The 14,514-nt window shown below is 49.7% G+C and overlaps 1 protein-coding gene across 2 annotated transcripts in view; it reads right to left on the bottom strand.

Annotated features, from left to right (window-relative positions):
• TRIM24 (tripartite motif containing 24) overlaps positions 1–14,514 on the bottom strand; it is a 230,085-nt gene that overhangs the window by 172,657 nt on the left and 42,914 nt on the right. For both annotated transcript variants that reach the window (XM_033951827.1, XM_033951828.1), the window contains exon 4: positions 14,155–14,287. In XM_033951827.1, the coding sequence (XP_033807718.1) occupies positions 14,155–14,287 (133 nt within the window). The remainder of the gene's footprint in view (positions 1–14,154; positions 14,288–14,514) is intronic.

Raw genomic sequence — 14,514 nt, 5'->3', positions numbered from 1 at the left:
GACAATTACTAGATGTCCCCTTTTGATAAAAAAAAATAAATGGTCAGGTAGTCAAGGCAGATGACTTTAAAATATGCAATGTCACGTCAGGGTAGTAGATGCATAGAACAATTTCCCAGAAGAGGTGATGGAAACTAGAGACTTTGTCTGAATTCAAAAAAGTGTGGGATAGGCACATGGGATCTCAGAGAGGAAGAGATAATGGTTACAGTGGATGGGCAGACTGGATGGGGCCATTTGGCCTTTATCTTCAATCATATTTCCATACAGAGGCCCAGCGCTGCTGCCTTCAGTTGTAGGAAGGCTTATGGCCCCTTCTAGCATGGGTGCCCACGCAAGTGCCTTGTTTCAATCCCACTAATGCCAGCACTGCTAATTGGACAAAATACTTTAGAATATTAAATCATGCTATATATCTACGGCAGGGGTGCCCAACGCGTCGATCGCGATCGACAGGTCGTTCGCTCAGGCGACCCCAGTCGATCGCACAGCAGGTTCCCTTCTTCCCTTCTCTTTTTTTCCCCTCCTGACTGGCCCGCCTCTTAAAGAACGCTGGCCAATCAGAGTGCTGGAAGGGCGGGGTGAAAGTCGGTGGGGGACTGAGCTCAGCGCATCACAAGAAATAGAAGCGCCTGTAATGATTGAGGTAAGAGCGAGGCCTAATGCTGCCCGATATACAATTTTTAAAACCCCAAAATCGGCCTCCCAATCAGTGGAGTACCGAGGTGGGGCGGTCCGCCCCCGCCCCGGGTGCACGGCTTGGAGGGATGCACAGCCGTCCGGGTCCTCCTGCCCTTCCTTTCCACCAGTCTGCGCACGGGGCTCGCACCCGCCGCCCAAATGGTGCTGTTGGTTATCACGAGACTCGCGGGAGTTGACGGCACCATTCGAGCGTCGGCGTGGGACCAGGCAGGCGCAATCCCCGAGCGCGGACCGGGGGAAAAGAAAGGCAGGATGACCTGGACCTGGCCGGCTGTGCACCCCTCCAAGCCGTGCACCCGGGCGGATCGTCCCCCTTCTAAATCCACTTGTCTTTTATTCAGTTCAACTAATGAGCATTGTGACAGGCAGTTCTTATGGGGCAGTTGTTGGAGGTATTTCTTTGTTTTTCTGTGCCTAAGTATTCTATTAATTTAACTTCCTTATTCCTGTGGGGATCTCCAAAGGGGACGAATGGGAGACGGCAGGTGGTACTTTAGCAATTCTTACAGGTTGCCATAGGCCTCGGGAGCTGTCTTCCCTCTGCCGTGGTCCTGCCCCTCCTCTAAGTCAGAGACAGGCTTGGGGCAGAGGGAAGACAGCTCCTGAGGCCTATGGCAACCTGCAAGGATCGCTAAAGTACCAGCGATCCTCTCTGCAGACTGCTCCCTGCTGGAATTAGGTAAATGGATGTGGGGAGGGTAGGCCTTCGGGGGGGGGGGGGGACATACTTATCTGTAAGCATGAAATAAAGCACAGTTATGGTTACCTGTTATGGTAACTGTGCTTTATCCCAGGACAAGCAGGGACAGTAATGAATCCCAGGATAAGATTCCAGACAGTAATGAAAGGTTAAAGTATGAACCAAGGACCAAGTAATAGCTTTGCAGATTTCATCAATAGGGGTAGAGCAGAGAAAAGCTACTGAAGCTGCCATAGCTCGAACTTTATGGGCTGTGACCCGACTCTCCAGTTACAGCCCAGCCTGAGCATAACAGAACAAGATGCATGCAGCCAACCAAGTGGAAATCGTCCTTTTGGCTATCAAGATCTATTACTTTGCTTTAACTGTTGGTGGTCTTTATTGCCCCTCAGAAGAGGCCTTGGTTAACTGCTCACTGGCCCTAAAAGCAACCCCTACTATCCCCACAATTAATGGTTTCCTAAAAGACTTCCATTTTTCTGATCTAAATGCATTTTAAAATAATGGATATCCATCTTAATTAAGCTAAAACCAGGATCCTAACTCCCACTATCTGCATTACTCACACGGTCAGGTTGGGCCCATGTGCCTCAGGCCCCGCCCCCAGGAGGGACCTAAGGCTCCCGGGCCTATTCTGATTGGCCCAGGCGCCTTAGGCTCCACCAGTAGGCGGAGCTTTGGGACGGATGGGCCAATCCGGCCTCATTCCGTCGTTGGCTGCCTGCCGGACAGGCGGGTTTGGCTCCCGTCTGTCCGGCCAACTACACAAAGGTACGGGGAAGGGGGGTGGGGGTGTCGTGGGGGTCTGCCAGGGGGGGGGGTCGCGGGTCGGCTGGGGGGTGCGGTCGGAGGTTCTTTGGGGGGGCGGTCGTTGGGGGAGGGGGGTTTGCGTCGAGGGCAGGAGGGCCTGGGATCCCTCCTGCCCGTAATGTAGTGTGGGGTGGGGGTAGGGGGTCGCCGTGGCCAAGAGGGTTTGGGCTCCCTCCTGGCCCGATATTGTCGGGGAGTTGGGGAGTCGGCGGGGCAAGAGGGCTTGGGCTCCCTTTTGCCCCGATCGTGTCGGGGGGCGCCGCCGTTGGCAGGGGCAAGAGGGCTTGAGCTCCCTCTTGCCCCGATCGTGTCGGGGGTGCCGCGGTTGACTGGGGCAAGAGAGCTTGAGCTCCCTCTTGCCCCAATCGTGTCGGGGAGTCGGCAGGGCAAGAGGACTTGACATTAGAGAAAGGGCGAACCGCCGGAAGAGGAAGCAGCAGGACACCGGTAGGAGCTTCTACATGATGGGGGGGGGGGGGTCGGGAGGCTGTGGGGGTGCGAGCGGTCCTTCAGGGTGGGGGTGCGGGTGCGAGTGCGTGCAAGCGGTCCTTCGGGGTGGGGGTGCGTCGGGGGGGGAACTATGTAAAAAAAATTTATATAGCACGCTCACGCGTATACCGCGCAAGGCTATGCACGGTTTGTAAAAACACGTATAACGCGCACGTTATATGCGTGAAAATACGGTAGTCCGCTGTAAATAGTAGGCCAATGCTCGTTTGCAGTCCAGAGTATGAAGAGCTGTTTCTCCAGGATGAGAATGAGGCATGGGAAAAAATACTGGAAGAACAATCGATTGATTGAGCTGAAACTCCGTGACAACTTTCGGTAAGAACTTGGGTGAGTGCGGAGTGTCATGATGGAACACTGTAAACGGTGGATCCACCTCTAATGCTTGAAGTTCACTGACTCTGTGAGCAGAAGTTAGAGAAATGAGGAAAACCACTTTCCAAGTGAGATATTTGAGATGAGCCGAAGACATCGCTAGACTGATGAAGCCTCCATTTGAACCAAATAGCACATTAAGATCCCAAACTACTAGAGGTGGCTTGACATTAAACAGTCTTTTCATGAATCTGGAAACCACCGGATGAGCAGCGAGAGGTTTTCCATCCACTGGTTGATTAAAAGCAGCAATTGCAGTGAGATAGACTCTAATGCAGAAGGAATCCAAAACTGAAGAAATAGAGGTAGATTCTGGTTCTTGATGGTGAAGAATACACCAGACAGAAAACCAGGTCCATTTTTTAGTATAACACTGTTGTGTGGCTGGTTTTCTGGAAGCCTCCAAGATATCTCTGACAGGCAGAGAAAATTGTAGGTCAGCTGAAGTCAGCCCAAAAGATACCAAGCTGTGACTCTGCATAAGTAGAGATAGCAGATATATTGACTGCTAAGTTGAAATAGAAAGGAGAACTATGGTTGTCTGGGCCACCAAGGAGCTATCAGAATCATAGTGGCAGACTCCTGTTTGAGCTTGACAAGCATCTTGAGAACAAGAGGAAAGATGGAAACACATAAAGGAACTTGTGCGTCCAATCTAGGAGAAAAGCATCCGTTTCTAAGCGACGAGGCGAATACAGTCTGGAACAAAAGCAGGGTAGATTGTGGTTGTGGGGAGATGCAAAGAGGTATATTTGAGGTGTCCCCCATTGAGAGAAGATAGGATGGGGAACTGCTGAGTTCAGCATCCATTTGTGAGGTTGAAAAATGCGGCTTAGTTTGTCCGCTAACAAATTCTGTTCCCCCTGAATGTAAACAGCTTTCAGGAAGATGTTGTGAGGAATTGCCCAATTCCAAATCTTTTGTGCTTCTTGACAAAGAAGGAGAGACCCTGTTCCTCTTTGCTTGTTTACATAGTATATGGCTACTTGATTGTCCACATGGACAAGGAGAACTTGATCTTGTAGAACAGGGGTGCCCACACTTTTTTGGCTTGCGAGCTACTTTTAAAATGACAACGTCAAAATGATCTACCAACAACAAAATTTTAAAAAACACAAAGCACACTGTACATAGAGAAAAAGCACAGTTACTTACCGTAACAGGTGTTATCCAGGGACAGCAGGCAGATATTCTTGACTGATGGGTGACGACACCGACGGAGCCCCGGTACGGACAATTTTAGAGTGATTGCACTCTAAGAACTTGGAAAGTTCTGGTAGGCCGCACCGCGCACGCGCGAGTGCCTTCCTGCCCGACAGAGGCGCGCGGTTCCCAGTTAGGATAAGCCAGCTAAGAAGCCAACCCGGGGAGGTGGGAGGGACGCAAGAATATCTGCCTGCTGTCCCTGGATAACACCTGTTACGGTAAGTAACTGTGCTTTATCCCAGGACAAGCAGGCAGCATATTCTTGACTGATGGGTGACCTCCAAGCTAACAAAAAGAGGGATGGAGGGAAGGTTGGCCATTAGGAAAACAAATTTTGCAAAACAGATTGGCCGAAGTGTCCATCCCGTCTGGAGAAAGCATCCAGACAATAATGAGATGTAAAAGTATGAACTGAGGACCAAGTAGCAGCCTTGCAGATTTCCTCAATAGAAGTGGAACGGAGGAAAGCTACAGATGCTGCCATCGCTCGGACTCTATGGGCCGTGACAGAACCTTCCAGTGTCAGTCCGGTCTGAGCATAACAGAAGGAAATGCACGCTGCCAGCCAATTAGACAACGTACGTTTAGAAACAGGACGTCCCAAGTTATTCGGATCAAAGGACAGAAAGAGTTGGGGAACTGATCTGTGGGGTTTCGTACGCTCTAGATAGTAAGCTAGAGCCCTCTTACAATCCAAAGTATGTAGAGCCTGTTCCCCAGAATGAGAATGAGGTTTCGGAAAAAAGACAGGCAGAACAATGGATTGGTTGAGATGGAATTCAGAGACAACCTTAGGAAGAAACTTTGGATGTGTACGCAGAACCACCTTGTCATGATGAAAGACCATAAAAGGTGGATCTGCAACTAGTGCATGTAGCTCACTGACCCTCCTGGCAGAGGTAAGGGCAATAAGGAAAAGTACCTTCCAAGTGAGAAATTTGAAAGGAGAGGTAGCCAAAGGTTCAAAAGGAGGCTTCATTAAGGCGGAAAGAACCACATTGAGATCCCAGACAACAGGAGGGGCTTTAAGAGGTGGTTTCACATTGAAAAGACCTCGCATGAACCTGGATACTAGGGGATGAGCTGAGAGGAGTTTTCCATGGACTGGCTCATGAAAAGCCGCAATAGCACTGAGGTGGACTCTGATTGAAGTGGACTTGAGGCCAGAGTCGGACAAAGAAAGAAGATAATCCAACAAGGTCTCCACTGCAAGAGAAGTGGGATTATGATGATGGAGAAGACACCAGGAAGAAAATCGTGTCCACTTTTGACGATAACATTGCAAAGTGGCCGGTTTCCTGGAGGCATCCAGAATTGAACGAACAGGCTGAGACAAAAGTGTATCATGAGAAGTCAGCCCGAGAGATACCAAGCTGTCAGGTGCAGAGACTGGAGGTTGGGATGCAGAAGGGTCTCCTGATGCTGTGTAAGCAGAGAAGGATACAGAGGAAGAAGAAAAGGTTCCCTGGAACTGAGTTGAAGTAGAAGGGAGAACCAATGCTGCCTGGGCCACCTTGGAGCAATCAGTATCATGGTGGCTCGTTCCCTTTTGAGCTTGAACAAGGTTCTCAACATGAGAGGCAGAGGAGGAAAAGCATACAGGAACAGATCTGACCAGTCGAGGAGAAACGCATCCGCTGCCAGACGGTGAGGAGAGTAGAGCCTGGAGCAGAATAGGGGCAGCTGGTGATTGTGAGGAGCTGCAAAGAGGTCTATCTGAGGAGTGCCCCATTGATCGAAGATGGATTGTAGAGTGAAAGGATCGATTGTCCACTCGTGAGGCTGGAGAATTCTGCTGAGCTTGTCCACTAAGGAATTCTTTTCTCCCTGAATGTAAATAGCTTTCAGGAATAGATGGTGACGTATGGCCCAAGTCCAGATCTTTTGGGCTTCCTGGCACAAGAGGCGAGAGCCTGTTCCACCCTGCTTGTTGATGTAGTACATCGCAACTTGATTGTCTGTGCACAGTAGAAGAACTTGAGGGAAGAGAAGATGTTGGAAAGCCTTGAGGGCATAAAACATCGCTCTGAGTTCCAGGAAATTGATGTGATGCTTCTTTTCCTGGGCTGTCCAAAGGCCTTGAGTTTGGAACTCGTTCAAATGAGCTCCCCATGCATAAGGAGAGGCGTCGGTGGTGATGACTAGTTGATGAGGAGGTAGATGGAACAAAAGACCTCTGGATAGATTTGAGGATACCAACCACCATTGTAGAGACTGACGAAGAGATGAGGTCACAGATATGTGTCGTGAGCAAGGATCCGTCGCTTGGGACCACTGAGTAGCAAGGGTCCATTGAGGAGTGTGCAGGTGAAGACGTGCGAGGGGTGTGACATGGACTGTGGATGCCATGTGACCCAAGAGTATCATCATTTGTTTGGCAGAGATGGAACGTTGTGGAAGCACCTGCTGACATAGAGACTGAAGAGCCTGAAGATGGTTGGATGGCAGGAATGCTCTCATGAGGAGTGTGTCTAGTATCGCTCCAATGAATTGAAGTCTCTGAGTGGGGATGAGATGAGACTTGGGTAGATTGATCTCGAACCCCAGTATTTGCAGAAACAGGATGGTTTGGTTGGTGGCCATGCGTACTGCTTGGGCGGAAGTGGCCTTGATTAACCAGTCGTCCAGGTAAGGAAATACCTGAAGGTGGTGAGAGCGTAGAAATGCAGCCACCACAATGAGACATTTGGTGAACACCCTTGGAGAGGAAGCAAGACCGAAGGGCAGCACCTTGTATTGGTAATGACAATGATTGATCATGAAGCGGAGATACCGTCTGGAGGTTATATTGATCGGTATGTGAGTGTATGCCTCTTTGAGATCGAGGGAGCACAGCCAGTCGTCTTGATTGAGAAGAGGATAAAGAATGGCTAGAGAAAACATCTTGAATTTTTCTTTTACCAAACATTTGTTGAGATCGCGAAGATCCAGGATTGGCCTGAGATCTCCTGTTTTTTTGGGGACTAGAAAATAACGGGAGTAGAATCCCTGCCCCTGTTGATCTGGAGGAACTTCCTCTATAGCGTTCAGAAGGAGGAGGGATTGAACTTCTTGAATAAGGAGGGCAGATTGAGGACTGTTCAAAGCAGACTCTTTTGGCAGGTTTTGGGGTGGAAGAGTCTGAAAGTTGAGAGAGTAGCCGTGGCGGATGATGTTGAGGACCCATTGGTCCGAAGTAATAACTTCCCACCGGCTGAGGAACAGAGAAAGACGACCTCCTATAGGTTGCGGCAGGAGAGCAGATATAGGAGTACTGGCTATACTTTGGAGAATTAAGTCAAAAGGGCTGTGTCTTCTGCTGTGGAGGTGCCATAGATGCCTGCCTTAATCTATTTTTTTTTTGTTCATGTTTTACATTTTATTTATTTGTGTGTGTGCTTAAGTCTACCTTTTACCACAGCTTAGTAAAGGGACCCCTTAGTGTAAAAAGTACAGTCAAACCTTGGTTTGTGAGTGTTTTGCAAGATGAGCAAAACACTCAAGCAAACTAACTCGCAAACCGAGCATTGACTCGATTTGCGAGCCCCCCACCCAACCCAACCCAACCCCAGGAACCAGCAGTATTGCTCCTCCCGAGGCCACTGGCTAAGAAGAAAAAATTTAAATTGAATCGGGAAGGGCAGACTGGATGGACCATTCGGGTCTTTATCTGCTGTCATCTACTATGTTACTGTATTGCTATATAGATCTGGAGTTGGACTTCAGTGACTGGCACTTGCCTGTACCTCCATCTACTTGCATCGGTGGCATATTAGCATTGACTCTGGTTAATGCATGCCTTTCTGTACCAACATTTATTCCATATCTTCATCGGTATAAACAAATTTACTGAAGTGCATTCAGGGATATAAAGTTTGTAGACACAAGCCAGAAAAACTATGATGAAAACCAAAAGGAACTGTATAGATGACTAGCCTATGAAGGGTGATCAAAAAAGTTTATAAAAAAGCTCAGAGATTTGAAACTCTGAAGGGAAGGTTGTCTTTTGAATGAGAGGAAACGGAGGAAATGCATATAGAAAGAGATTCCTCCAGTCCAGAAGAAAGGCATCTGCCTCGAGGCGATGAGGAGTGTAGATCCTGGAGCAGAATTGAGGCAGTTTGAAGTTGTGGGGAGCCGCAAAGAGGTCTATCTGAGGCGTCCCCCACTGAGAGAAGATCTGATGAAGGGGCCTAGAATGGAGGGTCCATTCGTGAGGCTGGAGGAGACGACTTAAGTTGTCTGCCAAGGCATTGTCCTTCCCCTGAATGTAGACAGCTTTGAGGAAGGTGTTGTGGCGTATCGCCCAATCCCAGACTCTGAGAGCTTCCTAGCAGAGGGAGGCCGATCCCGTGCCCCCCTGCTTGTTGACATAATACATGGCGACCTCACTGTCCGTGCGAATGAGGACCACCAGGTTGTGAAGCAGATGTTGGAAAGCTTGAAGAGCATTGAAAATCGCCCTAAGTTCCAGCAGATTGATATGGCACAACCGGTCCGCATTGGTCCAGAAGCCTTGAGTGGGAAGACCGTCCAGATGAGCTCCCCATACATAGGTCGAGGAATCGGTTGTGAGAACCTTCTGGTGGGGAGGGGAGTGAAACAGCAAACCTCTGGAGAGATTCGAAGAGATCATCCACCAAAGCAGAGACTGCTGAAGAGCAGGAGTAACTATAATGTGACGAGTCAAAGGATCCGACACCTGGGTCCACTGAGATGCCAGGGTCCACTGTGGAATTCTGAGGTGAAGTCTGGCAAAAGGAGTCACATGAACTGTAGAGGCCATGTGGCCCAGAAGAACCATCATGTGTCTCGCTGAGATGGACTGGCGAGAAGATACCGACTGGCAGAGATGAAGCAGGGCTTCGAGGCGTTGAGGAGGAAGGAATGCTCTGAGTTGCACAGTATCGAGAACTGCCCCTATGAATGGAAGAGACTGGGTCGGTTGCAGATGAGATTTGGGGAAGTTGATTTCGAACCCCAGACTCTGCAGGAACCAGATAGTCTTGTTGGTCGCCGAGACGACTTCGGGAGCCGAGGCGGCTTTGATGAGCCAGTCGTCGAGGTAGGGAAATACCTGAAGACCAAGGTTCCGGAGTGCAGCGGCCACCACTACCAGGCATTTTGTGAAGACTCTGGGAGACGAGGACAGGCCGAATGGAAGCACTCGATACTGCAGATGCAGATGTCCCACCCGAAATCTGAGGAATTTGCAAAAGGCCGGATGAATGGGAATATGAGTGTAGGCCTCTTTCAGATCCAGAGAGCATAACCAGTCTTTCTGCTCGAAGAGGGGGTACAGAGAAGCTAGGGTCAGCATACTGTAACCACCACTGTAGCCCAGGAGAGGGCTCAATATCACTCACAGTGGTAACCACAATAAAGCACTCTGACGTGTGACCCGAAATGGAGCCACCCTGCAGGACCGGATTCCAAACCGGAATCAACAAAAAAAACAAAGTCACCAGAATTGTAATTCAAAGGAAAATAATACCATTTTATTCATTCCTTCATCAAGGTAAGAAGTCTTTCAATATAGCTGCCAAACTGGACAGAATGTTCCCAAACAGCAGCAAACAAAAATATCAAAACAAGCAAGCAAACAAACAGCCTACAATAAAGTTCTTGGCTTGCTCTCAGCAAGGATTTAGTCTCAGCTGTGTCTGAGAATTCAGCTCTCCTCAGAGCCAGTTCTGACTGCTCCCAAGCAGGCAGTTTCAAAAACACACAAAAAAAAACAGTTCATGGCACTTATCCAGTAGCACTAGTGCTCAAAGTTAATTAAAGCCTCTGGCCAGTTCAATTCACTGCCAGGACAGGAGAGTGTCAGGTTTTGCAAAATAAAGCCTCTAGACTGGCTTTCAAAAATTCCCTCTCAGGGTGTTAGCAAAACCTCTCCCAAAACAATTCACACTCCTAGTTAAAAAACAAACAAACATAGTCCCAAACAGTAAAGTGCAAACTCAACTCACAGTTTGCAGGCTGAGGCCCAGTCCACCTGCATGGCTTCAGGGAAAACAGGAGCACCTTCGGTCAGACTTTCCTCACATTCCATGGGTTGTTCTCCTTCTGGAATCAGTAGCTCCTCAGCTTGTCCAGCCTCTAACAGCTCCATGGGGGTAGGTTGGTTGCTCCTGCTTGGCCCAGGGGACTCCCTAGGGAGAAAAGGTTTAAACCTTCTCCCTAGCTGGCCTCCCTGTCTGTTCTCCACTGCTGGTTTAAGTACTCTGGGGCCACGCCCTACTCTAATCGAGTCAGCAGTGTTCCTGGGACCTCTTGGGCTCCCCCGGTGGTCACAGGGTAAATTAGCATTCTCAGGAACCATATGCCCCTTCCTGATTCCACCCCGGGCTTTCCTTTTTACATTTTCCCCTGCCCTAACTGGGACCTTGGCAGGGAGAATACCTGGCTGGTCACAATACGAAACCTCTCCTTGACCAGAAATTTGTTGAGCACCCGGAGGTCCAGAATTGGATGCAGGTCGCCCGTCTTCTTCGGAACAAGGAAGTACCGGGAGTAAAACCCCTGGTTGTGTTGGTCCACCGGGACAGGCTCGACGGCCCGAAGCCGGAGCAAGGCCTGAGCTTCCTGAAGAAGAAGGGCGGTCTGGGTCAAGTTGGAAGGATACTCTCTTGGAGGGTGGTCCAGGGGGACCCGATGGAACTGAAGAGAGTATCCTTCCCTGATGATGGTAAGGACCCAAAGGTCGGTGGTTATAGCCATCCATCGATGGTAAAAATGATGGAGGCGGCCTCCAATTGGAAAGACCGGGGGTAGCAGAATAGTGTTGGTTATGCTCCCTACTATAGAGTCAAAAAGGCTGAGAAGCCTTGGGAACAGCAGAAGGCTGAGGTTTTTGTTCAGCCTTCTGCGGGGGTTGTCTCTTCGCTGGTTACCTCGCAGCCAGAGCCTGTCGGGGAGTGTAGCGCCGCTGACAGATCAAGGACGGTCGAGAGGGAAGAGATTGAGCAGGCTTAGGCTTTGGACGAAGGATGGACTGGAAAGATTTTTCATGGTCCGACAGCTTCTTCGTCACGGTCTCAATAGATTCATCAAATAAATCCGCACCCGCACAGGGAACATTGGCAAGTCTGTCCTGGAGGTTCGGGTCCATGTCAATGGTTCGAAGCCAGGCTAAGTGACGCATGGCCACGTAACAGGCAGCAGCCCGTGCCGAAAGCTCAAAAGCATCATAGGAGGATTGCATCAGTTGAAGACGCAGCTGGGACAGCGAGGCGACCACCTCCTCGAACTCAAAACGAGCCTGAGATTGAATGCAAGGTGTAAACTTCCGAAGCACAGGCAGGAAGAACTCCAAATAGGTGGCAAAATGGAAAGTGTAATTAAGAACTCTGGATGCCATCATCGAGTTCTGGTAGATGCGCCGCCCAAACTTATCCATGGTCCGGCCCTCTCTGCCCGGTGGCACCGAGGCATACACCTGGGACGGATGAGAACGTTTGAGGGAGGACTCGACCAACAGGGACTGATGGGAGAGCTGGGAGCCCTCAAACCCCTTATGATGTACCGTGCGGTACCTGGCATCCAGTTTGCCAGGAACGGCAGGAATGGAGTACGGTGTTTCAAAACATCGCATGAAAGTTTGGTCGAGGAGCTTGTGGAGAGGCAGGCGAAGAGACTCAGCAGGAGGATGAGGCAGATGCATGGTATCTAGGTACTCCTTGGAGTATCGGGAACCCAAGTCCAAGGTGATGTCGAGGTCATCCGCCATCTGCCTGAGAAAAGACGAAAAAGACAACTGATCCGGCAACACAGGCCTGCGGGACAGGCTGGATGAAGTCGATGCCTCTGGATCCAAGGAGACTTGGGATCGACAAGGAGAGAAAGAGCCGTAGGTATCCTCGTACTTCGGGACCGGAGAAGGAAAGATATCCGAAGATGAATACCCCACACGAGGAAGTTTCTTCTGAGGCGAGACTGTAGAATGCCTAGAGGAATGCCTCGAAGAATGCCTGGAACGATGCCCCTCCCTGTGTCTCGAAGGAGATCTGGACCGGCGATGCTTAGACGGTTCCCCAGAGGCCTCCAAGGAGTAGATGGGGCTGGAGGCCGTAGAGCGAAGAGGAGGATGGTCCGATGCCTCTCGAGCCGCATTCCATGCCTGCAAGGAACTGCGGAAGAATTCCTCCCGACGATGCCCAGGGCTTCGACTACCCGAAGGCAGATCCCAAATTTCTTCGCCATGAAGGGGGATGGGTTCCAGAGGCGGCATGTCACTAAACGAAGCACGCCTCGATGAACTGGCCGCCGAGCACCGCTCCTCCTCCCCGAGCGGCGGGGGGGAGGAGGAGGGGGAGGAGGAAAGGGCGGCTCGCTCCCCCGAGGAGGGACTGCTTGCCCAGCCTGGATCGTGGCAAGCCACTTGGGCCCCATGGTGGTAATGATATCAATGAATTGAGCCTCCATGATCGACCACAGCGAAGCCGCCAAGGGGAGAGCCGCACTCGAAGTGGGACCTCCTGTACGGTCTTCGCAGTCCCGAGTAGTAGTGCGCTTAGCCTTAGAAGCTTTCGGCACTTTGATAACCACCGGGGGAATGGTCTGAGGAGGTACCTGATCTGAGGAGACCGAAGAAGGCACCGCAGCAGGCGGCGGGGTCAAAGTCGGGACGAAGGAGGCCAGCTTCAAGAGACCCGATGCAGCAGGAGTAGAAGAGGCCTTCGCAGGTACAGGCGAAGCGCCAGCCGAAGTCGAAGGTTCTTTAGCAGCTTCCATCTTGAACATCGACTCCCACAGGAAACAGCGACGCTTAAAAGCACGTGCTGTTAAGAGTGGAACAAGGCCGGCACGATTTCGGAAGATGTTCTGGACCAAGACACTGCAGGCAGCATCGATGCGGGTCCGTCAGCGAAATCGCGCGCTGGCAATTGCTGCACTTTTTAAAACCGGTAATCGGCTGGGACATAGGCCGAAAAAACTCCGCCACGAGATCGAAGGAGCGGGGCCTCAGCCACGTGGCCGACCCGGTCGAATCTCCGGAAGAAATTTTTTTTTTTTTTTTTTGCCAAAACAAGAAACGACTGAATGAAACACACGATAAAGAGCAAAATAACTCAAAACCGCGGTACTAGAAGGCAAGAACACGGGTTCACTCAGCGCAGAGAATTGAAGCAAAACTTCTCAGCTTTGTGGAAAGAAAAGAACTGAGGAGACACGCCCGGTGCATCGGGCGGGAAGGCACTCGCGCATGCGCGGTGCGGGCATCTCGAAACTTCTGAAGTTTCTTCAAGCAAGTATGCTTGTGAGACGTCCGCATCGGGGCTCTGTCGGATGACATCACCCACTAGTGAGAATACCTGCCTGCTTGTCCTGGGATAAGAGGGCCTACTCTCAGGAATTATTGATCTTAGTATTAAGAATGCATTGTCAGGGGAAATAGAAAAGTCATATTTGGCACCAGGTGACATCATGCTTCATTATGACTCAATAACCAATATGTATACTATCCAATCAGCAGAAATGACAAATGTGACAATCCAATAGAAAGTGAGTATGTAATCTGTAACCAGGTAGTAGTTGTGACTTAGGCTATTGTACCGCTGGCTTAAGTTTCAGAACAGATCCATATCAGAAGCCGGCTACTGTGTGTGTGTAATCCGTTAGCTCAATCTGCTGTACTTTTGTCACATGTAAGCTGACTTTTGTTTATTTCTAATAAACCTCCAATATATATATACGGCAATTGGGTTGTTGTTTGAGGTCATTTTAATTCCTGCGAAGGGGTTTGCAGCGGCCCACTTCACCCTGAGTAGTTAATTCTTTTCTCTTTCAACAGAACTGTGCTTTGATAGTTTTGGAATTTAGAAAGTTATACTGTTGTGGCATTAAAATATATATTTTTTTATTTTCCATACCTGTGCTCTTTATGTTCCTGTAGTTGGCAATCTCGACATGTCAGTTTGTCACAAGTCTCACAGTACAACTTCAGTTGCTCCTTTTTGTGAAGAGGACAAAAGAGAGGTCTCTGACTGCTCACTCCAACTGCTTCTGCAGAAACCAATGAAAACTAACTGAATTTTTTTATTGAGAGGAATTACTGGTTGAATTAATCAAATATTAATTGTGACATGAAAAATCCAACCAATAAATTGCAAAGTGATACATAAACCAAGTTATCTACAATTGCTAGGCATAGAGTGCTCTTATTTTTGGGGTAGAGTGGAGGCCCAGCATTTTCTTCCTGTTCTCTTAGCATAAGCAACCAGCATCAAAGA

This window comes from Geotrypetes seraphini, chromosome 7, assembly GCF_902459505.1.
Source record: "Geotrypetes seraphini chromosome 7, aGeoSer1.1, whole genome shotgun sequence".
NCBI lineage: Eukaryota > Metazoa > Chordata > Amphibia > Gymnophiona > Dermophiidae > Geotrypetes > Geotrypetes seraphini.
The sequence above is the reverse complement of the archived record's forward strand: the minus strand, read 5'-3'. Positions and strand labels throughout refer to the sequence as shown.